The 27,953-nt window shown below is 46.9% G+C and overlaps 1 protein-coding gene across 1 annotated transcript in view; it reads right to left on the reverse strand.

The window, feature by feature from the left end:
- The window catches only part of LOC140424690 (diacylglycerol O-acyltransferase 1-like), a 198,809-nt gene that overhangs the window by 114,257 nt on the left and 56,599 nt on the right, over positions 1-27,953 (reverse strand). The window contains exon 2 of the mRNA XM_072507974.1: positions 14,083-14,170. Coding sequence (XP_072364075.1) covers positions 14,083-14,170 — 88 coding nt within the window. The remainder of the gene's footprint in view (positions 1-14,082; positions 14,171-27,953) is intronic.

Below are 27,953 nucleotides of genomic sequence, written 5' to 3' on the forward strand. Positions count from 1 at the left end.
GTCTGTGGGCTGATGCTCTGAGTAGGGTTAATTCTTCCTCCTCTTGCGCCAGGCTCAGCCTAATACAGTTCAAAGTTACTCACAGAGCGCATATGACAGGGGCGAGGTTGAGTAGGTTCTTTGGGGTGGAGGACAGATGTGGGAGGTGCTCGGGGAGCCCGGCAAATCATGTCCATATATGTTCTGGTCGTGCCCGGCACTGGATGGGTTTTGGAGGGGTTTTGTCAGGACTATGTCCAAGGTGGTGAACGCCCGGGTCAAGCCGAGCTGGGGATTGGCATTATTTGGGGTATCGGACGAGCCGGCAGTGCAGGAGGCGAAAGAGGCCGGTATTCTGGCCTTTGCGTCCCTGGTAGCCCGGCGGAGGATTTTGCTACTATGGAAAGATGTGAAGCCCCCTAATGTGGAAGCTTAGATCAATGACATGGCAGGGTTCATCAAGCTGGAGAGGATAAAGTTTGCCTTGCGAGGGTCTGTGCAAGGGTTCCTCAGGCGGTGGCAACCGTTCCTAGACTATCTCGCGGAGCGTTAGGAGGAGGTCAGCAGCAGCAGCCCGGGGGGGTTCTTTTGGGGTGGCGTTTGGGTGAAGGTGTTTTTTCCCCCCTATTTGCGCTTTTAAATGTTATATGGGGGAAATCCAATGTATAATTTCTGATTGTTGTGTTTTTGTTTCCTTTTTCTTGTTGGGGGGGGGGTTTGTTGAAAATTTGTTGAAAAATTTGAATAAATATATATATATTTTTTTAAATTTGACATTTAATCATGGACTCTAAAATCTTACCAATGACCAGTCAGGCTAACCGGCCTATAATTTCCTGTCTTCTGCCTCCCTCCCTTCTTAAACAGCGATGTTACATTAGCCACTTTCCAGTCCTCTGGGACCCTTCCTGCCTCCAGTGATTCCTGAAAGATCATCATCAATGTCTCCACAATCTCCTCAGCTACCTCTTTTAGAACCCTGGGATGTAGTCCATCCGGTCCAGGTGATGGTTGACAGCTTCAAACAATCTGTCCTGGTCCACCCACGTCGACGCTATTTCCAAGAAAGCACAACAGTACCTATACTTCGTCAGGAAACGAAGGAAATTTGGCATGTCCACATTGACTCATACCAACTTTTACAAATGCACCATAGAAAACATCCTATCGGGCTGCATCACAGCCTGGTATGGCAACTGCTCGGCCCAAGACTGTAAGAAACTACAGAGAGTCGTGAACACAGCCCAGTCCATCACGCAAGCCCGCCTCCCATCCATTGACTCAGTCTACACCACCCACTGCCTGGGGAAAGCGGGCAGCATAATCAAAGACCCCTCCCGTCCAGGGTATTCTCTCTTCCAATCTCTTCCATCAGGCAGAAGATGTAAATCTCTGAGAACACACACTGATAGTTTCAAAAACAGCTTTATACACCTCAATATATCTCTATCAGTGCACAGTAAAAGCTATCTTTATTTAGTTGCCCGTTGCCAATGGAATAGTTTCTGCCCAGCTATCCTTGAATCAGAGACAGAGTTCGAACCACCCCTTTTTCCCATCACAAATATTAATATAACCAAGAAAGTGGGAAAAGCGTAGCCAGCAAACCAGAATCAGAGGCACTAACTTTGGTGAAGGGTTAAACAACTTGGATTCTTTTTGAAAGTTAAGCATGGTTGGATCTCTATTCCTGACCTCCTGTACTCGGCTACTGCAGATATGTACTAGTGTCAGATAAATGCAATTTGACTGAATCATTTCTGCCCTTTGTACCTGGTACATGGCACAGAGGCACCTTGCACTTTAGATTGTGCCTGTTCTGTACCAGATTCCGACCAACCCAACTCTCCCTCTACACTGAATGGCCCATACAGACGGTTGTTAACGTTCCAGGTTTCCCTGAAGACTCTGGGATTTGAAGAGCTGTTTCCTGGATATTGTTGTAAGCAATTCAGGAGGAAAATCAGTGAGTCGTTACAACGGTGTGTTTATTTCCCCACTTTTATTAGTTATACCAACATTGGAAATGGGACACGGCGATCATAGAATTTACAGTGTAGGAGGAGGCCATTCGGCCCATTCAGTTAGCACCAGCCGCTGGAAAGTGCACTCTACTTAAGCCCGCTCCTCCATCCTATCCCCGTGCACCCAGTAACCCCACCTAACCTTTTTGACGCTAAGGAACGATTTAGCACGGCCAATCCACCTAACCTGCACATTTTTGGACTGTGGGAGGAAACCGGAAAACCCGGAGGAAACCCACACAGACACGGGGAGAACGTGCAATCTCCACACAGACAGTCACCTGAGGCCGGAATTCAACCTAGGTCCCTGGAGCAGTGAGGCAGCAGTGCTAACCACTGTGCCACCGTGTTTGACTGGATAGTGTTGGGAGAGGCAGCTGGTGGGATATCACTGGATCACGCCCAACCAGACTTGGCCTAACTGTTCAAATAAGACCCAGTAAAAAAAAAAAAGCTTGATTCCTACCCAGAGCACGATTCGCCAGTCAGATGCAGCTGGTACACTTACGCACATTTAGTCGTAACGAGCTGTAATTTAAAACTGGGTTCATTTCTCATGGAGCCGAGCTCAAATTTAAATTTCTGAAATATGCTTCCAAAGCCCAGAACCGTCTCTCTGAAAAAGTTCCCTTTAGATCGGTCGTGCCAAACAGTTGCCAAGGCAACTTGTATCCAAGGCCAAATCAGAGAACTTGCTACAACAAAGAACCTTTAAAATTCCGCCAGTGAAACAGAGATAGCTTTGGCATTTAGAACAGGGTTGTGTTTCTAATTCCCAAGCAAGAGGCAATCTCAGCCACGTAACTATGGGGACACCTTCAACGGAGCAGTAGAAGGTTTCCCACGGGGAGACCAGACCAGGTAGGGGAAAATAGAAAGTCAGCCTGGTTCACTGGGCTGGTCACAGAGCACATTTGCCGCCTACCCATTTTGGTTGGGCATGGGGATTGTACATGTACAATTTATAAAGGAATAGCTGTGTGGCATTTAAGGAGCCTTTTCAGTTATCTCTGGTTAACCCGATGAGTGACGAAGTGGGAAAAGGGAACAGCTAGTTTACTGTAACAGCTTTGATTAGCTGTCTTTCATGATGAACACGTTACATTTGGATAAAATGTACAGCTTTGTTAAAATGACCACCAATAAGATGTTTAAGACGCTCCATTTCCGTTACCATTACATTTCAGCCCTTTACCCGGCCACAAGGTAGAAAAAGAGAAGATGGAATGAATGACAAAGACTGACACAGCAGTCCTATCGACAAAACTCTTCTCTCTAAATCTTCTCTTTTTGACAGAGTACCAAATGCATCTCTTAGTCTCCCCACAAAATGGAAGTCACTCCTCCTGGGAAGTTACCTCTGCAACCTCCAGACCTTGGAAATCCTCATTTTCTATCCCCCTACAAGATGGCCCCTGGACAGTCAGCTTCCTCGGGACCTTCTGTCCTTGGTCAACCGCTGCCATACTTGGCCCTTTCTTTTCAAATCTCTCCTGGCCCACTGTTTCGGTTCCCCAGCTCTTAAAACATAGACACACAGAAAATAGAAGCAGGAGGAGGTGGGTGGATTTTAGTTCTAATTTCAGATTAACTGTCTGCCCGTTCTCCCCATGTCTGCGTGGGTTTCCTCCGGGTGCTCCGGTTTCCTCCCACATTCTGAATTCTCCGTGTACCCGAACAGGCGCCGCAATGTGGCGACTAGGGGCTTTTCACAGTAACTTAATTGTAGTGTTAATGTATGCCTACTTGTGACAATAGTAAAAATGATTATTATTAAAAACTGCCACTGACGAGCCTCAACCCAATGTCTTCCTTAGTGAGCTCGCAGTCTTTTCTTGAATTTTGGCTTCATCAAGACTGCTTCTGCACTGGAGAAGACAGGATAATACTGCGAGGCTCGGGAGCTGCGTCGTGGATTTACTGCCCTGTTGATTACATTTAAAAATAACTTTGATCAGCTTCAGCCCTGTGTGCGCTGTTGCTGTTGTGGAGGATGTGTGACAACAGGCTGCGAATGGACTGGTTCTACTGGTTTGTTGGGTTTCAGCTACAAACTGGTTCCTGGCAATTCTGTCCTGGATGTCATAGAATTGTCATAGAATGTACAGTGCAGAAGGAGGCCATTCGGCCCATCGAGTCTGCACCGGCTCTTGGAAAGAGCACCCCACCCAAGGTCAACACCTCCACCCTATCCCCATAACCCAGTAACCCCACCCAACACTAAGGGCAATTTTGGATACTAAGGGCAATTTATCATGGCCAATCCACCTAACCTGCACATCTTTGGACTGTGGGAGGAAACCGGAGCACCCGGAGGAAACCCACGCACACACGGGGAGGATGTGCAGACTCCGCACAGACAGTGACCCAAGCCGGAATCGAACCGGGGACCCTGGAGCTGTGAAGCAATTGTGCTATCCACAATGCTACCGTGCTGCCAGATGGAAATGACATCTCTCTCCAATTTTGCTCCTTTCCGGTAACTCTTTTTCCAAATCCTGCCCCAACACTTCATCACTCTTCAACATTCATAATCTGTCGCCATCTCAGACGTGATTCCTTCTTGGGTAAGCCTGCAAGCTTCACTGTGCTCTCTTGGCACTTTACGCAAGGACCCACCCACTCATGGCTGCATTCCACAAGCACCAACATCAACTGTCTGCTCCTACTCCCTCACTGACCTACCTGCCCATGCAACTGAGGGCATACCACCAATAATGGAGCAATCAAAATTGGTGATGTCCAAGGTCACCAAGGTTCCTCTGACAGCACATTCCAAATCCATAACCTCTACCACCTGGAAGGAGAAGGGCAGATAAATGGGAACATGAAATGAAAATGAAATGAAATAAAAATCGCTTATTGTCACAAGTAGGCTTCAAATGAAGTTACTGTGAAAAGCCCCTAGTCGCCACATTCCGGCGCCTGTTCGGGGAGGCTGTTATGGAAATTGAACCGTGCTGCTGGCCTGCCTTGGTCTGCTTTCAAAGCCAGCGATTTAGCCCTGTGCTAAACAACATCGCCACCTGTAAGCTTCCCTCTGAGCTGCACACCACTCCTGCTTTATTTTATCACTGTTCCACCGTTGTCACGGTGCTGAACTCTCAGAACTCCCTCACAAATAGTACCGTGGGTGAACCTACACCAGGTGGTCTGCAGCGGTTCAAGGTGGCCACCATCTTCTCAAGGACAACTTCGGTCACCTCTTTACAGAAAAAATGTAATTGCATTAAAGAGGATACGGTCGAGATTTACGAGGGTGTTGCCAGGACTGGTAAATCGCAGCCAAGAGGCTGAGGTGGTTCTCTTTGGAGGCGGAGGGGAGATTTGATTGATGTACAAAATTGTGAGGAAGCTGGATAGAGTGAATGGGAAGGGCCTATTTATTTTAGCGGAGCGATCAATGACTCAGGGGCACAGATTTAAAATGATTGGTAGAAAGATTAGAGAAGTGGAAAAGTCTTTTCACCCAGACGGTTGTGGCGGACTGGAACTCTCTGCCTCAAAAGGTGGTCGAGGCAGAAACACACAACACATTTAAACGGTGTCTGGATTTGCCCCCAAGTGCTGTACCTGCAGAGCAAGGGCCAAATGCTGGGTAGTGGGATTAGGCTGGAAGGTGCTTTTTTTGGGGTCGGTGCAGACACGATGGACAGTGGCCTCTTTCTGTGCCGAAAACTTTCAATGATTTTAAACGCTGACCCAGGTCCCATGGAATTTTTTTCCTTTTTAAAAAAAGTCAGAATTAAAGCAGCGCAGAAATTTCAGAGGTTGTGCAATTGGGGATTACAGATATTGGCGGGGGGGTGGGGGGGACCACGATGCGATCTGAAAACAATGATGATAATTTTAAAGTTGAGACATTGCTCGACTGGGAGTGAATGTTGGTCAGTGGGCACAGGGGTGATGGGGAACAGGATTCGGTTCAAGTCAAGGTGCGGGCAGCAGTTCTGGATGACCTCAAGTGTTTGGAGGGTAAAATTTGGGAGCCTGACCAAGAGTGCATCGGAATAGTCGAGCCTAAAGGTATCAAAGGCATGAAATGAGGGTTTAAACAGCAAATGACACGAGATAGGGGCGGTGAAGTGGTGGAACAGAGAGATCTTGGGGTTCATGTCCACAGATCTCTGAAGGTTGCCACTCAAGTGGATAGAGCCGTGAAGAAGGCTTATAGTGTGTTCGCGTTTATTAACAGGGGGCTTGAGTTTAAGAGCCGCGGGGTTATGCTGCAACTATACATGACCCTGGTGAGACCACATTTGGAGTAGTGTGTGCAGTTCTGGTCACCTCATTATAGGAAGGATGTGGAAGCATTGGAAAGGGTGCAAAGGAGATTTACCAGGATGCTGCCTGGTTTGCAGGATAGGTCTTATGAGGAAAGGTTGAGGGAGGCTTTTCTCTTCGGAGCGGAGGAGGATGAGAGGCGACTTAATGAAGGCTTATAAGATAATGAGGGGCATAGATAGAGTGGATGCTCAGAGACTATTTCCTCAGGTTGATGTAGCTGTTACAAGGGGGCATAACTATAAGATTCAGGGTGGGAGATATAGGAGGGATGTCAGAGGTAGGTTCTTTACTCGGAGTGATTAGGGTGTGGAATGGACTGCCTGCTGTGATAGTGGAGTCGGACACTTTAGGAACTTTCAAGCGGTTATTGGATAGGCACATGGAGCACACCAGAATGACAAGGAGTGGGATAGCTTGATCATGGTTTCGGACAATGCTCGGCACAACATCGAGGGCCGAAGGGTCTGTTCTGTGCTGTATTGTTCTATGGTCTAATGTCTGACGGTCTGAGGGATGGCACAAACGTGACGTCAGAAACTTATCTTGTGTTCAAAGGTGACACCAAGGTTGCAAAATGCTTGGCATGATCTCATGGCTGCTGCCGTGAACAGGGCTGGAGTCGAAGGTAGGAAGACAGAAAACAATATTCAACTGAAAGAAATTTCAGCTTATCCAATGCTCGATGTCATCTAACAATTTAATAGCAGCAGAGAAGTCAAGACAGGTGGCTGCGAGTGGAGCTGTGTGTTGTCAGAGTATTGCCGACATCACCTCTGATGGATTAACTGGCAATCAAGACACATTTTGGGGAGAAAGGCAGCCATTTGGTGCACAGCAGATTCCCACAAATCCAAATGAAAGAACACGGCCACTTAATTTATTCCTTTGGGTCTCACTTGAGGGAAGTTTGGCTCAGAAAGAACACTGCTGGTCTGTCAATAGTTCCACAGCAATTTTTAAACAACCACCCGAACAGGCATCTTGATCATCAGTTCAATGCTACATCTGGAGTACAGAGACGGCACTGGCAACGATCCACGACAGCACTCAGCATCACACTGGACAGACAGAGTCCAAATTAAACACTCATCTCCTGGAACGAGGACGTTTGAACCCATAATCTTCAGACTCAGACTGAGCGCTGCCCACTTAACTTTTCCGGCAGCTTTCTGCTGTTGAGGTTTAGAAGTATTCACACGGTTAAGTCAGAGTGGTGTGGATTACAAAATCCAATAATCCCCAAGCAGAATTAACTCCATTGTGGGCCTGGCTTATGTGCTCCATTTCACTCAATTAGTTAATGAAACAGTTATTATAGAAATCAGTAATGCCTGGCTGGGTTCCTCGCAGTATCACATTTCAACCCACGTGTGCTGTTTTATAGCAGAGCCGTGCCTCCGAGGATAATTCATCATTATAAGAAGAGATTAAAACCCTGAATTATCCACAATTTTACTAACCCCACTGCCTCCTTCAACTATACTTACTCCTTCTGGCGGAGTAATGGGGGTTGTAAATTAAGTCATGCGCTGTTGCCAATGTTTGATTTGAAGTTTCTTTCTAGATGTTTTTTTAAAACCCACATTTAGGTAGTCACTATGCTTGGTGTCAACAAATTCACAAAGGTTTGCTTCAAAGCCCCAGGAATTGAAGATCAGTGTCCTGGAGACAGCTACAAGCAACCCAGGAGAAAAATTACCGGGGCATTAAATAAAACCGCTTTCTTCCAAAATCTCCCCCCGCCCCGCATTTATTTGAACAACTATATTTATTCCAAAAGAATTGGACATGAGCTTCTGCCTGTTGATATTAACATCAATACTCGGTTTAAAAAGGAGTTCTCCTTGCTGTCTAGGCCTACTTTTGTACGTCAAACAAAACCATCAAAATTAGATTAGCTGCTGGATTGTGGGACCTTGATGCATTATTCTCAATAACAAATAACTTCAGTTCCAAAGCAATGAAGCACTTTGAGATGCCCTGTGAGCGTGGACAGCATGGTATAAAGGCAAGTTATATTCCTTTCGGTCAGACGGCACACTGTCAATCAAGGATGACCCTCCAGTGCGGTACGGAGGTGGTACGTCACTGTCAGCAGTGCTGTCTTTCAGATGAAACATTAAATCAAGGAAGGCTCCCTCTGCTCTCAGTTATATTGGAGTCGCAACGTTAACTCTGTTCCTCTCTCCACAGATGCTGCCAGACTTTCCCAGCATTTACTTCTTATTTCAGATTTCCAACATCCACAGTATTTGTGTTTTTATTTCTGGCTTTGTTGTTGATGATTCAGGGATAGAAATTGGCCAGGACACCAGGAATAACTTCCCCACTCGTCTTCAAACTAGCTCCAATCAATCTGTTACGTCCAGCTGAGAGCGCAGGCGAGTTTAACATCGCAGTTGAAAAACAGCACTTCCGACAGGGCAGCATTCCTTCAGTGGAGGTAGAACTGGAATGTCAGCCTAGATCTTAGTACGGGATCAATATCTCTTTCAGAATTTGAGCTTCTATTCAATATTTGTACTTCACTGCTGCACTGAAGGAGTACTTCATTCTCACTGACTAACAAAACATCTTGTCGTTTGTTTCTACTGTTAATTGTTTTTTTTGTCCCAGGGATTCAGATTAACCGCATTGATTTTTCTTATCTGCCAGTAACGGGCAATCCCTTAAAGGCTGCGATTCAGAGGCCTTGGGGTAATTGTATTTTGCGCCAACCCAGCACTCGCCTGAATTAAAAGGTCTGACTGAGGTGGATGAAAGTCCAGTTATGCCTCCACAGGCAGCATGCCCAAGTGAAGAGATCAGAATTGGCCTGTCCGCATATTCCAGGCAGTGACCATCTGGCAAGTCCAGGGTTGAGGAATTGAAGTTATAAAATAGGGTTTTCCAAACAGTCCTGTAGTTCAGAGGAGGAATGTATCCAATACAAATCTATAGTTCACCTTCGTTCACAGACTAATAAACCTCTGCCTATTTTTGCGTCATATTCTGTCTAGGGGATTATTTATTCCAATTCTGTCCAATGATTATGTGAGAGCATGCGATTAGGTAGTTGCCAAGACAGCAACAAGGGTTTTGCTTTGATCTGTGAGATGGCTATCTATATATTGGGAAGATAAAAAAGGTGTACTCCTAAGCATTGGGAATGAGACTTGGCCTACAGAAGTGGCCCGAGATGCTCAGGCAAGAAAACTATAATATATAACTAAAATACCCAGAAGCAGAACAGTGCAGTCCGTTCAATTAGACTCAGCCAGCATTTATTGTCCATCCCTAGCTGCCCTGCAGAGGTGGTTGTGAGCTGCTTTCTAACTGAGTGGCCTGCTCGGCCTTATCAGAGTCAACCATTTCTGTGGGCCTGGAGTCACATATAGGCCAGGCCAAGTAAGGTGGCAGGTTTCCCCCTCTCAGTTGGGTTTTTACGATAATCAACTATGGTTTCATGGTCATCATTAGACTTTTAATTCCAATACACCATCTACCGGGGTGGAATTGACAGAGCGTTAACCTGGGCCTCTACATTATTAGTCCAATGCCAACACCACTGGGCTACAGCCTCCCCTAAGGTCCTGAATTCACCTGTCAGCAGTGAAGGCACTTGAAAAATAATCACTTCTCAAACAATTTATAGTTATGATAAATTGTTTTTAAATGCAAGTTCCTTCTTATCTCCTCTATTCTTGGCACCATCCTGTACCATGGGCCTTGGACCTGCACTTCAGCCTCTCAATAAAATCAATTGTTGCTTACTTATCAAGGGCTACGTTAGTTAAGTACCAGGTAAAGCCTGCAAATATTAAAGTCATGTCAGGTTGGTAGAATTGATTAGGAAATCGGGGACTTCCGGTGACGGCAGGCGGGAGGCGGCCGCACAATGGAGGGCTCCCGTTCGGGAACGGCATTTTCGGGGCTTTAAGCCTGGTCCCGGGGTCCACGGAGGCGGCAAAAGCAGGAAGAAAGAGTGAAGGCACAGTGAAGAAGAATGTCGAGGGTGAGCAAAAAATCGTTTGTAAAGAAAACAGCTGAAGGTCCGTCGGGGAGTGGAAAGGTCACCGCGGGGTCACCAAGGAAAATGGAGGCTGGAGCACCGGGGAGGCCGCATTGCTTACGGCTGAAGAAATAACGACGGTGATGGCTGTGGAATTCGAAAGGCAGTTTACAAGATACATGGAAACAATGAGGAAGGAGATGAGAGAGGTTTTGAGTGCGCTGGTGGAGGAGGATGATGACGGAGGTGGCGAGTGCAGTGGCGGAGGTGCGAGAGCAAGGGGAGGCGCTGAAGGAAGTGGAGGAGACATTATTGCAGCACGGTGATCAACTTGCCTTGATGGGGAAGGAGATGCGGAAGGTGATGGACATTAACAAGGATCTGTGAGGAAAAATGGAAGACCAGGAAAACAGATCCAGGCGACAGAATGTGAGGATTGTGGGGCTGCCCGAAGGAGTTGAAGGACCGAGGCCGATTGAGTATTTTGCCGCGATGCTGGCGAAACTATTGGGGGAGGGGGGGGATCCCTCCCGATATGAACTGGATCGGGCTCATCGGTCGTGGAGGCCTGTACCAATGGCGAGTGAGCCGCCAAGGGTAGTGACTCTGTGCTTCCGTAGGTACAGTGTGAAGGAGAAGGTCCTGAGCTGGGCCAAGCAGAAGCGGGTGGTGCAGTGGGCTGGAGCTGGGATACGTGTATACCAGGACTTTACGGTGGAGCTGGCGAGGAGGCGGGCTGCCTTCGACCGGGTGAAGAGGGCACTGTACATTAGCAAGGTGCAGTGCGGCATTGTATATCCAGCGAAGCTGAGGGTGACTTACGAGCTCAGGGACTTTTATTTTGGAACGGCGGAAGCAGCGGAGGAGTTTGCGAAGGCAGAAGGACTGTGGCAGAACTGAGAAATTGAGAAATGGCCATGTGTCGATGTAACCTCATGACTGACTGTATTTTCTTCTTTTTTTGTTTCACTGCGTGGGCTAAAGGAGCCAATGTTGTATATATTTGGACAAGGGAAGTGATGGGACTTTCACTCGAAATGAGGGCTCTTTGGGGTGTAGGTGGATATGCGGGGTTTGTGAGCTAAAAAGGGGATTTCTGGGCTTTCCTAGGGCCGGGCAAGGGGGAAAGGGACCCGGGCGGGGGCCTCCACACTGGCCGGTTTAAGCCCGCCAGTGAACGGGAGTGAGGTGGGGGGAGGGGCTGCGGCCACCGGAGCCTGGCAGAACAGGGTCTGAGTGGTCTAGCCGGGGTGGAAAGTTGGGGGGAAGGAACCGAGGTTGGGGGGAGGAGTTTTACAAGAGGCTGTGGACGGGAGGAGTTGGAGACTGGGGAGGGGGGGGGGGTGTACAACTCTTGGGTATCATGTACGGTACTCTTTCAGAGGCTGGATGGCGTTGAACGTGGGGGGGGGGGTTGTGGACTCTATAGGTCAATGGTGACCATGGGCGGTCCTGGACTCCTTTTTCTTTTTCTCCTTTGTTTTATGTTGCCACCGTGGGAGGGTTTGTTTTATTGGATGCATATATTGACAGGTGGGCCGTTGTTTGGGGTGGTGGGAGGATGGGATCGTTGGTATTGTTAAGGGAATTGATTTTGTATTTGTTACCGTTTACTGTCTGTGGGTGGGGTGTAAATTTTGAAAGAAAATGTGAAAATGGAGAATAAAAAGATTTTTTAAAAAAAGAATTGATTAGGAAATCAAACAGGAAATTACGAAGAAACCCCTTGACCCAAAGAGTGGTGAGAATGTGGAGCTACCATAGGGAATGGGGTTGAAATAGATAGTATAGATACATTTACTAGAAGTTATAATAATAATAATCTTTATGGTCACAAGTAAGCTTACATTAACACTGCAATGAAGTTACTGTAAAAAGACCCTCGTCGTTACACTGTGGTATGTACATATTTGAGGTTGAAGGGAACAGAGGATTAAGATGATAGATTTAGATGAGGTAAGATGGGAGGAGGATCGAGTGGAGCATTAACACGGTATGGGCTGGTTGGGCTGAATGGTCTGTTTCTGTGCCATTTATTGTATGCAATGTAATCCCAGCTGGAACTGTCCCCCAATCCCTCGGCACAAGTTCAGCCAGCAGTCACACCACAAGATACGCCTGTGCCCTACATCATTTGCAGTTGTGTTCAGCTACAGTTTATGGTCCTCTGTGTTCACACCTCGTTCTCAGTTAGCCAGAACTCCGTTTTACGAAGGTTTGCTGGTCATCCATGCACAGAAATCACTACAAAGTGCAAAATACAAAGAAAATGCATTGCCTCAGCAGCCAAAGACATTCCATCAGTGTTTACAGCACAGCAAGGAGGCCATTCGGCCCATCATCCCCACGCTGGTCAACAAATATCTGACTGCACAAATTCCATTTTTCAGTGATTGGCCCATAGCCCTGCAGGTTATGGCAAGTGAATAATGTTAAATGTTAAACACACAATTCACATAAAATTATCTGCAAAGGGGTTTGGGACACTGATGCCTCAGTTGAGGGCACCTGAAGGGAAACAGCACCTCAGAATAACCAAGGTGCCTGCACGTTATAAATCCTACAGTGACACGGCCAGAATTGCTGCTGTACTGTTGCCTTAGTGCAGGAGTTCACAACTTTTGGGATTAATTTAGGAAATGGTTAAATATTATATTTTGTTGCAGTAATGTTATGAAAAACCCTGGGCTCAAATAATAATCTTTATTAGTGTCACAAGTAGGCTTACATTATAATAATAATCTTTATTGTACACGGAGGAAGAATTCGGAATGGCCAAATTACCGAACAGCACGTCTTTCAGGACTTGTGGGAGGAAACCGGAGCACCCGGAGGAAACCCATGCAGACAGAGGGAGAAAGTGGAGACTCCGCCCAGACAGTGACCCAAGCCAGGAATCGAACCTGGGACCCTGGCGCTGTGAAGCCATCGTGCTAACCACTTGCTGACTTAAGCAGTAATTAAGGTGTCATAAAGATGAGGCAATCATTAATTTTAACCATTTACTTGTTTACAGAGAGATGGCTAATGTAATATTGTTTGTAGAAAGGAGGTTCCCTGGAGTGTAGATAATTAATGAGGGCTGGTGTTTAATCCTAGCTAAGCAGGTCATGGGACATCTTAGTGGGTACAGATAATGTAATTAATGGGAGGAGCGAGGTCTGTCTGCGGTTTTGGCAGCTTTGCCATAGCATTTGAGTCCAACAAAGCAGAAGGATTTTCAGCTTGTTCCTGAAAGGGTCTCTCTCCAAAGGTCTGCACAGGGAACAGCAAGTAAACCCGACTGCTAGCTTTATTTAGGAGTGGATTTTTAACTGCACTGGGCGGGAAAATACATTGTGAAGGCATAGGGTACAAGTTATTTTTCCTCTTCTTTAAGAACTGTTTAATTGTTAATTTTCAAGCAATTTATTTGATGTTGATGTGGTTAATTCTGTGTTTAAATTAAAGTTTATTTGAACATAAAAGATACCTATAGGTCAGAGCCATCACTCTAGGGGTGAAGTTTTACATGCTGCAAATTGTTTGAGGTTTCTCGTCCGGTTTCCTAACAAATATTGGGGCCTGGTCCGGCATCCTCACACTTTGTTAACCAGGAAAATGGGACAGCAATCTTGATGATGAATGCTTTGGAAACTTTTAAAAAAAACCACCACATTCCTTTTACATGGGACAAATGTCAAAAGTTGAAAATCTAACCCGCGAACCCAGCTTCAAAACGGCCCTTATGCCAGTGCTGGCTTTTCTCCTCTGCCATGGAGTTAAAATACAGGTTTGTAAAGCAGGTCGGTTTGGACTCACCAGCATGACCACACACCAGTTGAGAATTCCTCTGTAGTTGCTGTATCCACTCGCCGAGCTCAGCAAGGACTCTTGGAGCTTGTGACAACTAGAACAAACAAAAGGGGAATCAGGAAATAATACCCACAATCGTACAATTAGTGCCCAGTTTAAATTCTTGAAGAAAAAAAAAAAAATCAATTTTCAGGATGCAGGCCTCATTGCAAAGTCGGCATTTATTGTCCCTCCTCAGGTTGCCCTGAGAAGATTGCGAGTGACCACCTTTTTGAAGCAAGTGATGAATCTGGTTATTCCCTGCCGTGGACTCGCTCGGCTATGCCAAAGGACGGTTAAGTGTTGGTCTGGGACTGGAGTCATGCATACGTCATAAGACCATAAGACAGAGGAGCAGAATTAGGCCACTCGGCCCATCGAGTCTGCTCCGCCATTCAATCATGGCTGATATTTTTCTCATCCCCATTCTCCTGCCTTCGCCCCATAACCCCTGATCCCCATATTAATCAAGAACCTATCTATCTCGGTCTTAAAGACACTCAGTGAATTGGCCTCCACAGCCCGGCAAAGAGTTCCACAGATTCACCACCCTCTGGCTGAAGAAATTCCTCCTCATCTCTGTGTTAAAGCCAGACCAGGTGAATGAGACAAGTTCCTCCCCTGAAGGACAACAGTGAACAAATTGGTTGGTTATAACAATCCTTCAGCTTCCTTTTCACTTTTACTGATATCAGCTATTAAACCAAAATCAAGTTTGCTGACCGTCCAGAGGGTTTTCAACTCACCCTCTCTGGATTATTAGAATTTGAATGAACTGATCCAGTAACAATATATATACTGCTGTACGTGTAAATCAAACTGAGAACTGGACTGGGGAAGATCTTCCTGTGAGCAGTGGAATAATCTGACCAAAGGATTCTCACATCTGGTTTTATATTTCTATTTAACTTTTCTACCTATCAATAAAATCTGCAGTTCACCTGAAAGGTCATTCAGATTGGTACCATTTTAAAAAAATACTTCAAAGGACGTTGGCATCGCTGGCATTTATTGCCCATCCCCGACTGCGCTCCATTTCAGAGTCAACCACATTGCTGTCACATGTAGGCCAGACCGGGTAAGGACGGCAGATTTCCTTCCCTAAAGGACATTGGTGAACCAGATGGGTTTATCCGACAATGGTTTTGTGGTCATTGTTAAGACATTTCGGTCCAGATTTTGATTCAATTCAAATTTCACCATCTGCCCTGGTGGGATTTGAACCGGGTTGTGGCCCTGGGTCTCTGGATTACTAGTCTGGTGACAATACCACTACTCCCCATTGTCCTCGAGAAGGCGGTGGGGAGCTTCCTTCTTGAACTGCTGCTGTCCAGGTGTACCCACAGTGCTGTTTAGGAGGGAGTTGCAGGATTTTGACACTGATGGTGAAGGAATGGCGATATATTTCCAAGTTAGGGGGACTTCCAGTGGCTTTATGTAGGGGGAAGATGTGCACGAGTGCGCCCGTAAAGTACTGCACTTTTTGCCCTTTCTCTTAGTTTCAAGGGTATTTTATTTTGAGAACCCACAGAATTAATGGAATATGGATCCTGTCTCAGTGAAATACCCAGAAAAGCCTGGGGGAAAAGGGCAGACAGATGTTCGCAACGGAATTGGATGCCTCTCAGGGCTCGTCGACAGTAAAGATTACAGAGACAGTCTCTGGGGATCCGGCCTTTCCACTAACGGCCGAGGGGCTTTCGAGTACCTGGCGAAAGAATTCGATAAATACTGGCGGGTTGTGTCGGAAGACCTCCAGAAATCAATGGAGGAGGCCTTGGCCCCCATCCAAGTGGTTCTGGAGAAGACCGATGAAACCGTGAAAGCCCATGGACCACGTTAAAAGACATGGAAGTCGCCCTTTCGAGACAGTGATCGGATTGCCGCACTGGAGGCCAAAAAGGCATTTAATAGAGTGGAGCGGGAACATCTGTTTGAGATTCTTGGGAGGTTTGGATTTGGACACATGTTTATCTCCTGGTTTGACTACTGAATAGGGACTCCACTGCTAGTGTTTGTACCAATGCTCTGGACTCTTGCTACTTTCGTTGAATAGGGGCACGAGACAATTTATAAAAAAGAAATTAAATTATATTTGTCTGGTTGATGGTGTCAGTAGTGGAATAACCTCCCCTGTCCTTGGCAGGCAGGGTTCAGTCTATTAAAATTAACCAATTCCTGAGATTTCTATTTCTTTTTTAATGTCTCCCCATTTTTTTCACCAAGTCCTTTTTTGTCAAAATCAATAACTTAAATGTCCTCCTTTATTTGGGCAGGTAAGACTCCCAAGAATCTGTGGGGTTTTGCTTCAAAGAGATAGGCAGTCAGAGAGCTTGGCTCCACCCAATTTTTTGTTTTACTATTGGGCAACCAATATTCAGAATATATTGTTGTGGTTCAGTGGTCCTGGTTCCAATGTGGGGACAATGGAATCAAGCTCATGTACGGTTTCTCGCCTTGGTGCAATAGCAGCCACATCTTGGGCCTTTCTCTCCAGTAAGATTTTACCTGAATCATGGAAAAATAGGAGAAGGCGATTCAGCCCTTCAAGCCCGCTCCGCCATTCATCACCATGGCTGACCATCCAACTCAATAGCCTCATCCTGCTTTCCCTCCATATCCTTTGATCCACTTAGCCCCAAGTGCTACATTCAGCAGCTTCTTGGAAACGTGCACTGTTTTGGCCTGAACTACTTCCTGTGGTAATGACTTCCACAGTCTCACCACTCTCAAAGAGATTTCTCCTCATCTGTCCTAAATAGTCTACTCCGTAGCCTCAGACTGCGACCCCTGGTTCACACCCACCATCGGGAACATCCTTCCTCCATCTACCCAATCTAGTCCTGTTAGAATTTTGTAGATTTCTAGGAGAACCCCCCCTCTTCTGAACTCCAGCGAATACAATGCTAACCGATTCAATCTCGCCTCAAAGATCAGTCCCATCATCCCAGTCTGGTAAACCTTCGCTGCTCTCCCTCTAAAGCAAGAAAATCCTTCCTCAGATAAGGAGACCAAAACTGCATGCAATATTCCACCTGTGGCCTCACCAAGGCCCTGTATAATTGCAGCAACACATCCCTGCTTCTATACTAGAAACCTCTCGCTATGAAGGCCAGCATAACATTTGCCTTCTTTACCACCTGCTGCACCTGCATGCTTACCTTCAGTGACTGGTGTACGAGGACACCCAGGTCTCGTTGCAAGTTCCCCTCTCCTAATTTATGGTCATTCAGATAATGGTCTGCATTTTCGTTTTTGCTACCAAAATGGATAACCTCGCATTTCTTCAAATTATACTACACCTGCCACTCATTTGCCCACTCACTTCTAACTTGTCCAAATCACACTAAAGGGGTAGCATAGTGGTTAGCACAATTGCTTCTGTCATGCGAGAGTGCCTTTAAGAACTGGATGTTTAAGCAATGTTCCCTCAAGAAAACAGTGATGTCATAGAGTGGGTGGAGCTCAGCTCAGTTCAGCCATTTTTGCAGTTGAGTTTTGCAGTTTGAAAGTGCCTGGCTGGTTTTGCTGAGAGCAGTTTAAAAGTACCTGGCTGGTTTTGCTGTGAGCAGATTAAAAGGAGAAAGCCAGTTTGAGACAGCAGCTTGAGAAGTTCTGGTTTGCTGTGAGTTGCTTGGAGGGAGAAAGCCAGTTTTAAAAACAGCTTGTGTGTGTCTGTGTTTTGCAGTGAGCTGGATCTCTGCCATAAAAGACCATCTCTGGATCATTTGGGTGATTTAAACTCATAATTGTGAAGCCTTTAACCTGATGTGATTTTGTTTAAAGGTGTTAAGTCTCTTGGAAGTTTGAAGGAACATTTTAAGGAATTATTTACTGTTGCAATATTTTCTGAGTTATCTTTGAAGTAAGGGGTGTTAGGAGATCCAATGTTTATTTAAAATGTTAAGTTGAGTTCATGGAATAAACAGTGTTTTGTGTTTAAAAACCCACGTGTCCATAATTGTAATCCGACATCTAGGGAAAAAGCCATGTGCTAGGATAGCAACAAATCCATTAAAGGGAGAGGTTGGTTGAACTCCATGATACATTTTGGGGTTCTGAAAGCGCCTCCCCCATAACAATTGGGGGCTCTATCTATTGGATTGTTTTTTGTGAACTGAAAGACAGTGAAGGATTGTTGCTTTTCCGGTGTGGTATTTTAGTTGTGAACAATGGCTCTTTCAGAGGCTCAGAAGTTTTTGGGGGTGGAGAATGTCACACGTAGTACTTTACGGACAGAAACGAAACGCAGACCGTTAGATTTGGCAAGAACATTGCAGTTAGCATTACCTGACAAAATGCGAAAAGATGAGGTAATTATGGCGGTGGTTAAGCATTTAAAGTTGCCTGAGCTACCGTTTGACTCATTGGCAATGGCAAAAATTCAGTTGCACATTAAACAAATGGAACATGAGAAAGAATTAAAGCTGCTGGCATATGAGAGTGAGAGAGAGGAAAAAGAAAAGGAGAGAGAAGAAAAAGAAAAGGAGAGTGAAGAAAGAAGAAAAGAAAGAATAGCCCTAGCAGAACAAAAAGAAAAAGGGAGATACAGATCAGGGAAAAAGATAAAGAAAATGGCCATGAAACATGACAATCAGTTAAAATTGGCAGACGTAAAGGGAAACGTACAGTTGGATGATCGTGATGAGGATAGTGAGAAAGAGTGTCATAGTCGAAGACGTGGTGAGAATCTATTTAATATGTCCAAGCATTGCCAAGGTTTGACGAGAAGGAAGTGGAAGCCTTTTTCATTTCATTTGAGAAGGTAGCTAAACAAATGAAATGGCCACAGGACATGTGGGTGTTACTGATTCAAACAAAGCTGGTAGGTAGAGCTAGTGAAGTGTTTGCATCACTACCGGAGGAGGTATCTGGAACGTATGAGGAGGTGAAGAAATCAATCTTAAGTGCTTATGAGCTAGTGCCTGAAGCTTACAGACAAAGGTTTAGAAATTTAAGGAAAGAATTTGGTCAAACATACATGGAGTTTGAAAGGCTCAGAGTAATTTTGATAGGTGGATAAGGGCTTTGAAAATAGATCAAACGTATGACGCTCTCAGAGAAATTATACTTTTGGAGGAGTTTAAAAATTCAATTCCAGATGTAGTGAGAACTCATGTGGAAGAACAGAGGGTTAAAATTGCGAGATTAGCAGCTCAAGCTAGATTATGAATTAGTTCATAAATCAAAGATTGGTTTCTGACATCAGTTTCAGCCGGTGAGGGATAGAAACTGGGGACATGAGAAATACTCAAGTGGTAAAGGTAAAGGTGATCTGATGGGTGACAATAAAGAGTGTACCTCAGATTAAAAAAGAAATCCAGGAGGGTGGAAAAGAAATGAAAAGTTTCAGATGTTTTCACTGTAATAAACTAGGCCATGTAAAGTCACAGTGTTGGTGGTTGAAGAAAAGCACTGGGAAGGCTGATGTGGTAAAACAGGATAAGACAGTGGGGTTTGTTAGAGTGGTAAAGGAAAGCCCAAGGGAAGCGAAGGAGGTGCAAATGATGTACAGCCTGTTCAAGAAGTAATTGTTAAGAAGGTGTCAGATGTCTTTAAAGAATTTACTTGTGTGGGTAAAGTTTACTCATGTGTATCAGGAGGAGCAGGTAAAGAAGTCACAATTTTAAGAGATACAGAGGCTAGTCAATCGTTAATGACAAGAGATGAGGAATTATGTAGTTCGGGAAGAATGTTGCCAGAAAAGGTGGTGATATGTGGAATTCATATGTGAGAGGAGTAGCGTTCCATTGTATAAGGTAAGGTTGGAAAGTCCAGTGAAGAGTGGTGAAGTGGTAGTAGGAGTAATAAATAAACTAACTTGTCGAGGAATAGTTTATTTTGGATAATGATATAGCTGGATGGCAGGTGGTGCCTACTGTGGTTGATAAGCCATTGGAAAATCAGTCAACTGAAGTGTTGAAGGACGAATATCCTGGGATTTTTCCAGATTGTGTCGTAACAAGGTCGCAAAGTCACAGGTTAAGACAAGAGGAGAAATCAAAGAGTGAAGATGAAGTTGAAGTGCAATTATCAGAAACAATTTGTGATCAGATGGTTGAAAAAGAACAAGAACAGGTGAAGGATGAGGCGGATATTTTTAGTTCAGGAAAATTGTCGGAGTTACAACAGAAAGATGTAGAAATAAAACGGATATATCAGAAAGCATATACGGAAGAGGAATCTGAGCGTATACCAGAGTGTTATTACCGTAAAAATGATGTCTTGATGAGAAAATGGAGACCTGTACATATGCAGGCGGATGAAAAATGGGCAGAAGTTCATCAAGTAGTATTCCCGGTAGGGTATAGAAAGGAGGCGTTGCAAGTTGCACGAGGTACCAGTGGGAGGTCATTTGAGAATAAGGAAAACTCAAGCTAAAATCCAGAAACATTTTTATTGGCCTGGACTACATAAAGATGTAGTTAAATTTTGTCAATCATGTCACACATGTCAAGTGATAGGGAAACCTCAAGCAGTGATAAAACCAGCGCCCTTAATACCCTTCCAGCATTTCAGGAACCTTTTACAAGGATCCTAATCGATTGTGTCGGACCGCTTCCTAAAACAAAAAGTGGGAATCAATATCTTTTGACTGTAATGGATGTGTCTACTAGGTTTCCAGAGGCCATTCCAGTACGTAATATTACAGCTAAAAGGATTGTGGAGGAGTTAGTTGAATTCTTTACTAGATATGGACTACCCACAGAAATTCAATCGGATCAAGGAACAAATTTTACTTCAAAGTTATTCAAAGTAGTTATGGATAGCTTCGTAATAAAACAATTTAAATCAACTGCGTACCATCCAGAATAGCAGGGAGCGTTAGAAAGGTGGCATCAGACATTAAAGACAATGTTGAGGGCGCATTGTCAAGATTATCCAGAGGATTGGATAAAGGAATTCCATTCGTATTGTTTGCAATTAGGGATGCACCGAATGAGTCTACCAAATTTAGTCCTTTTGAACTAATTTTTGGTCATGAGGTAAGCGGACCATTTAAATTGATTAAGGAAAAATTGGTGGGTGAGAAATCGGAAATTACACAATTGGATTAAGTGTCAAATTTTAGGGAACGATTAAATAGAGCAGGTGAATGGGCTAGACAACATTTGAAAGTTGCACAAAATGTGATGAAACGGGTAGCGGACAAGAAATCCAAAGTTCGTAGTTTTGCCAGTGGGGATAAAGTTTTAGTGTTGTTACCAGTGGTAGGGGAGCCTTTAAAAGCTAGGTTTTGTGGATCGTATCAGATTGAAAGGAAATTAAGTGAGGTGAATTATGCGGTAAAAACACCAGATAGAAGGAAGACTCACCGAGTGTGTCATGTGAATATGCTTAAAAGGTACTTTGAAAGGGAAGGAGAGAAAAAGAAGGTTTTAATGATTCTAACTCAAAGTGACAAACCAAATCCAGATGACTGTGAATTTGACATACCTCAAATTAAATTGGAAAATGAGGATGTTCTTAAAAATTGGGATGAATTGTTAAGTTACCTTCCAGAAGAAAAATGAACTGACCTGAAAGAGTTATTGATATCACATGGGCAAGTTTGTAGAGCTAAATTGGGAAGTACTAAAATGGCTATACATGATGTAGATGTGGGAAATGCTGTTCCAATCAAACAACATCCATATAGACTTAATCCTTTAAAATTGGCACAGGTTAACAAAGAGATTGAGGTTGCGGCGATGACCAGCTAAGCCGCACGTTTCGGCGGCTCCAGCTCGAACGGACCTTCGGGCTCTTTTAAGAGCCCCAACGGGGAATTTTTTCGGGACGAAACCCGGTGTGGGGTGAGGCAACAGGGAGTCCCCCCCCTCAGTGGGAAAGAAAAATATCGGCGACGGCGGCCAGATCTCGGAGAACCCTCAAGGGCAGCGGAAGAAGAAAGAAAGGAGCAAGATGGCGTCGGAGGGAGCCCAGGCGACTTGGGGACCGGACCAGGATGAATTTTTAAGACGGTGTGTGGAGCTGCTAAAAAAGGAGGTGCTGGCCCCGATGCTACAGGCAATCGAGGGGCTTAAAGAGACACAAAAGGCCCAGGAGATGGAGCTCCGTGTGGTGGAGCAGAAGGTAACGGACAACGAGGACGAGATCCTGGGCCTAGCGGTCAAAATGAAGACGCACGAGGCGCTCCATAAGAAGTGCATCGAAAGGATTGAAGTCCTGGAAAACAGATCACGGAGAAAGAACCTCTGGATCCTGGGTCTCCCCGAGGGAGTGGAAGGAGCTGACGGCGGGGCTTACGCGAGCACGATGCTACGCTTGCTAATGGGAGCTGAGGCCCCCTCGGAAGTGGAAGGGGCCCACCAGGTCCCTGCGAGGAGGCCAAAGGCTAGAGAACCACCTAGGGCGATGATCGTGCGATTTCACCGCTTCAATGACAGGTGGTTCTGAGATGGGCCAAGAAGGTACGAAGTAGCAGATGGGAGAATGCGGTGATACGTGTATCAGGATTGGAGTGCGGAGATGGCGAGAAGGAGGGCGAGTTTCAATCGGGCCAAGGAGGTGCTGCATAAGAAGAAAGTGAAGTTCGGGATGCTGCAGCCGACGCGATTGTGGGTCACGCACCAGGATAGACATTACTATTTTGAAACGTCGGAAGAAGCATGGACCTTCATTCAAAAAGAGAAACTGGGCCAGAACTGAGGGACTGATGTTGGAGGGGAAACAACAATGCTGATGTATATAGAGATGTAAATTGGGGAGGGGGGGGGGCACTGAGAAATGTGGGCGCCGGTGGGGAGGGGGGGGGAAGAGGAGGCACAGGCGGGGGATGGGGAATGGGAACGGGGCGGTAGGGGGAGCTGCGCCATGGGGGGCGGGACGGTTCTAGAGAGCACGGGGTTTCTTTTTCTCTTTCCCGCATCAGAAAGATGATGGCGGGAAGATAGGCGCAAGGTGGATGGGAGTTCCTCACACGGGGGGGGTCAAGGGGAGAGCGGGGGAAGCCGGGGTCAGTTGAAGTCAGCTGACTTTCGGAAGCAATATGGGGGGAGTAACCATGCTAGATGGGGGTCTAGCGGGGGGGGGGGGGGGAGGATAACTGGGTTGCTGCTGCGGAGATCGAAAGGGAACTGGTAAAAGAAAAGGTGGTCGGGGCGGGAATGCCCCGCCTGGGGGACGGGTGGGTGCGCAGAACCGGGACGTGGGACTGACCTAGAGAGGGTGATGGCTAGTCGACAGTGGAGGGGGGCGGGCAGCCCCCCAGTCCAGCTGATCACGTGGAACGTGAGAGGCCTAAATGGGCCGATTAAGAGGGCCCGAGTGTTCGCGCACTTAAAGGGACTGAAGGCAGACGTGGCCATGCTCCATGAGACGCACCTGAAGGTGGTGGACCAGGTTAGGTTAAGGAAAGGATGGGTGGGACAGGTGTTCCACTCAGGGCTGGACGCAAAGAATAGAGGGGTGGCCATACTGGTGGGGAAACGGGTGTCGTTCGAGGCTAGGAACATTGTAGCGGACAGCGGTGGCAGATGTGATGGTGAGCGGCAGACTGCAGGGAATGGAGGTCGTGTTGGTTAATGTATATGCCCCGAATTGGGATGATGCGGGATTTATGAAGCGGATGCTGGGACGTATCCCGGACCTGGAGGTAGGAAACCTGGTAATGGGGGGGGGGGGGGGGGACTTCAACACCGTGCTGGACCCAGGGTTAGATAGATCTAGATCCAGGACCGGAAGAAGGCCGGCAGCGGCCAAGGTGCTTAGGGGGTTTATGGACCAAATGGGGGGAGTGGATCCGTGGCGATTTGCTAGGCCGCTGGCCAAAGAGTTCTCCTTTTTCTCCCATGTCCATAAGGTATATTCCTGGATAGATTTCTTCGTTTTGGGAAGGTCACTGATTTCGAGGGTGGAAGGAACTGAGTACTCAGCCATAGCTGTTTCAGACCATGCCCCACACTGGGTGGATCTGGAACTAGGAGAGGAGAGGGAGCAGCGTCCACTCTGGCGACTGGATGTGGGACTATTGGTGGATGAGGGAGTCTGCGGAAGAGTGCGGGGATGTATCGAAAGGTACCTGGAGGCCAACGATGATGGGGAGGTCCGAGTGGGGGTAGTATGGGAAGCACTGAAGGCGGTGGTCAGGGGAGAGTTGATCTCCATCAGGGCTCACAAGGGGAAAACAGAGGCCAAAGAAAGGGAAAGATTACTGGGGGAGATTCGGAGGGTAGATAAAAAATATGCGGAGGCCCCGGATGAAGGACTATACAGGAAGAGGAAACAACTCCAGACGGAGTTCGACCTGCTGACCACAGGGAGGGCAGAGGCACAGTGGAGGAAGGCACAGGGGATGAGATATGAATATGGGGAAAAGGCGAGTCGCCTGGTGGCCCACCAGCTTTGAAAGAGGACAGCGGCGAGGGAGATAGGGGGAGTTAAGGATGAAACGGGAGCCACGGTGCGGAGAGCAGGGAAGATAAATGAGGTGTTCAAGACCTTTTATGAGAGGTTATATAGGTCCCAACCCCCGGAGGGAAAAGAGGGGATGCAGCAGTTTCTGGACCAACTAAGGTTCCAGAGGGTGGAGGAGCAGGAGGTGGCAGGCCTGGGGGCGCCAATTGGGGTGGACGAGGTGACCAAAGGGCTGGGGAACATGCAGGCAGGGAAGGCCCCGGGACCAGATGGGTTCCCGGTGGAATTTTATAGAAAATATGTGGACTTGTTGGCCCCACTGCTGGTAAGAACCTTTAACGAGGCCAGAGAAGGGGGGGACCCTACCCCCGACAATGTCGGAGGCGACGATATCACTAATCTTGAAGCGAGATAAAGACCCGCTGCAATGCGGGTCCTATAGGCCTATCTCACTCCTAAATGTGGACGCCAAGTTGCTGGCAAAGGTGCTGGCAATGAGGATAGAGGATTGTGTCCTGGGGGTGGTGCACGAAGACCAGACAGGGGAGACATTGGTCTCCTAAAGGGGAGACAATTGAATGTCAACGTGCGACGGCTATTGGGGGTGATAATGATGCCCCCAGCAGAGGGAGAGGCAGAGATAGTGGCGGCAATGGATGCAGAGAAGGCATTTGATAGGGTGGAGTGGGAGTATCTATGGGAGGTGTTGAGGAGGTTCGGGTTCGGGGAGGGGTTTGTCAGCTGGGTTAAACTCCTCTATGGGGCCCCAATGGCAAGTGTAGTCACAAATCGGCAAAGGTCGGAGTATTTTCAACGACACAGGGTAACAAGACAGGGATGCCCTCTGTCCCCATTACTGTTCGCGCTGGCAATTGAACCACTGGCCATAGCGCTGAGAGACTCAAGGAAATGGAGAGGGGTGATTAGAGGGGGAGAGGAACACCGAGTGTCACTCTACGCGGATGACCTACTGCTGTATGTGGCGGATCCAGTGGGGGGGATGACAGAGGTCATGCAGATATTGAGGGAGTTTGGAGATTTCTCGGGATATAGGCTTAACATGGGAAAGAGTGAGCTTTTTGTGATACACCCTGGGGACCAGAGTAGAGGGATAGATGGCCTGCCGCTAAGGAGAGTGGAAAGAAACTTCCGATACCTGGGGATTCAGATAGCCAGGAGCTGGGGAACCTTATACAAACTCAATCTGACACGACTGGTGGAACAAATGGAAGAGGATTTCAAAAGGTGGGACATGCAGCCGCAGTCACTGGCGGGCAGAGTGCAGGCGATTAAGATGATGGTCCTCCCAAGGTTCCTATTTGTGTTCCAATGTCTCCCTATATTGATCACGAAGGCCTTTTTCAAAAAAATAGACAGGAGCATCACGAGCTTCGTGTGGGCAGGGAAAGTCCCGAGGGTAAGGAGGGGGTTCCTACAACGTAGCAGAGACAGAGGGGGACTGGCGTTGCTGAATTTGGGCGACTACTATTGGGCTGCCAATGTGGCGATGATCCGTAAATGGATGATAGAGGGAGAGGGGGCGGAAGGGGAAAAGGCTGGAGATGGTGTCTGCAAAGGAACGAGCTTAAAAGCGCTGGTGATGGCGCCACTACCGCTCTCCCCAAAAAAATTTACCACGAACCCAGTGGTGGCGGCAATATTAAGTATCTGGGGGCAATGGAGGTGACAGAGGGATGTGCTGGGAGACTCGGTGTGGTCCCCGATCAGGAACAACCATAGGTTTGCCCCAGGGAGGCTGGACGGAGGGTTCCAGAGCTGGCACCGGGCAGGAATCAGGAGAGTGGGAGATTTATTTATAGACGGGACGTTTGCGAGCTTGGGAGCGCTTGAGGAAAAGTACGAGCTGCCCCCGGGAAATATCTTTACGTATATGCAGGTGAGAGCATTCACGAGACAACTGGTGAGGGAATTTCCGCAGCTCCCGACACAAGGGATCCAGGACAGGGTGCTTTCGGGGGTGTGGGTCGGGGAGGGCAAAGTGTCCGAGATATACCGGGAGATGAGAGAAGAAGGGGAGGAGCTGGTAGAAGAACTGAAGGGAAAATGGGAAGAAGAGCTTGGGGAGGAGATTGAGGAGGGTTTGTGGGCTGATGCCCTAAGTAGAGTAAATTCCTCCTCCTCGTGTGCCAGGCTTAGCCTGATCCAATTTAAGGTGCTACATAGAGCACACATAACGGGAGCGAGGTTGAGCAGGTTCTTCGGAGTGGAGGACAAATGCGGGAGGTGCGGGGGAAGCCCGGCGAACCACACACATATGTTTTGGTCGTGTCCGGCACTGGAGGGGTATTGGAGGTGAGTGGCGGAGGTGATCTCGAAGGTGGTGAAGGTCCGGGTCAAGCCAAGCTGGGGGTTAGCAATATATGGGGTAGCGGATGAGCCGGGAGTGCAGGAGGCGAAAGAGGCCGATATTGTGGCCTTTGCGACCCTAGTATCCCGGCGTAGGATTTTACTCATGTGGAAGGAAGCAAAATCCCCCGGCGTGGAGGCCTGGATAAATGATATGGCGGGGTTCATAAAACTGGAGCGGATGAAGTTTGCGCTGAGAGGATCGGCTCAAGGGTTCACCAGGCGGTGGCAACCGTTCCTCGACTATCTAGCGGAACGTTAGGGGGAAGATAGATAGCCAGCAGCAGCAGCCGGGGGGGGGGGGGGGGGGAGAAGGGGGGGGGGGGTAAATTGTTTGTGTTCGAGATGGGGAGAGGGGGCGGGGGGGAGCATTACTTTGTGTTATTTGGTTAGTTTACTGTATTATTTAAACAATGTTATATATCAGTTATCACGTTACCGTTTTTGTTGATTTGTAAGGGGAAAAGTTGTGTTTGAAAACTTTAATAAAATATATATTTTTTTTAAAAACAAAGAGATTGAGAGTATGCTGAAGAATGGCATAATTGAAGTGGGTTGCAGCCAATGGAGCTCACCCATAGTGATGGTACCTAAACCAGACAGTACCCAACGGTTGTCTGTGGACGATCAAAAGGTGAATGCAGTTACAAGAACGGATTCTTATCCTATCCCACGTTTGGAGGATTGCATTGAGAAAGTGGGACAATCCGCTTTTATTTCCAAATTGGATTTACTGAAAGGTTACTGGCAGGTACCTTTATCCGAAAGGGCGAAGGAGATTTCAGCTTTTGTGACTCCAGATGGCATATACCAGTTCAAAGTTATGCCATTTGGCATGAAAAACACCCCAGCAACATTTCAACGGTTAACTAATACAGTCGTTTCAGGATTACTCAATTGTGCGGTATACATCGACGATATGGTAGTTTTCAGCCAGACATGGAAAGAACATTTCAAACATCTGAGGGAGTTATTCGATTGACTTCAGGAGGCGGGTTTGGTGATAAACTGGCCCCACGGGATGTGAAAACAAAAAAGTTATTGGGGAGTTTCCGATACCCTCGACACGACGGGAAATAATGCGATTTCTTGGTATGAGTGGATTTTACCGG

The sequence above is a fragment of the Scyliorhinus torazame genome, chromosome 6 (assembly GCF_047496885.1).
Source record: "Scyliorhinus torazame isolate Kashiwa2021f chromosome 6, sScyTor2.1, whole genome shotgun sequence".
NCBI lineage: Eukaryota > Metazoa > Chordata > Chondrichthyes > Carcharhiniformes > Scyliorhinidae > Scyliorhinus > Scyliorhinus torazame.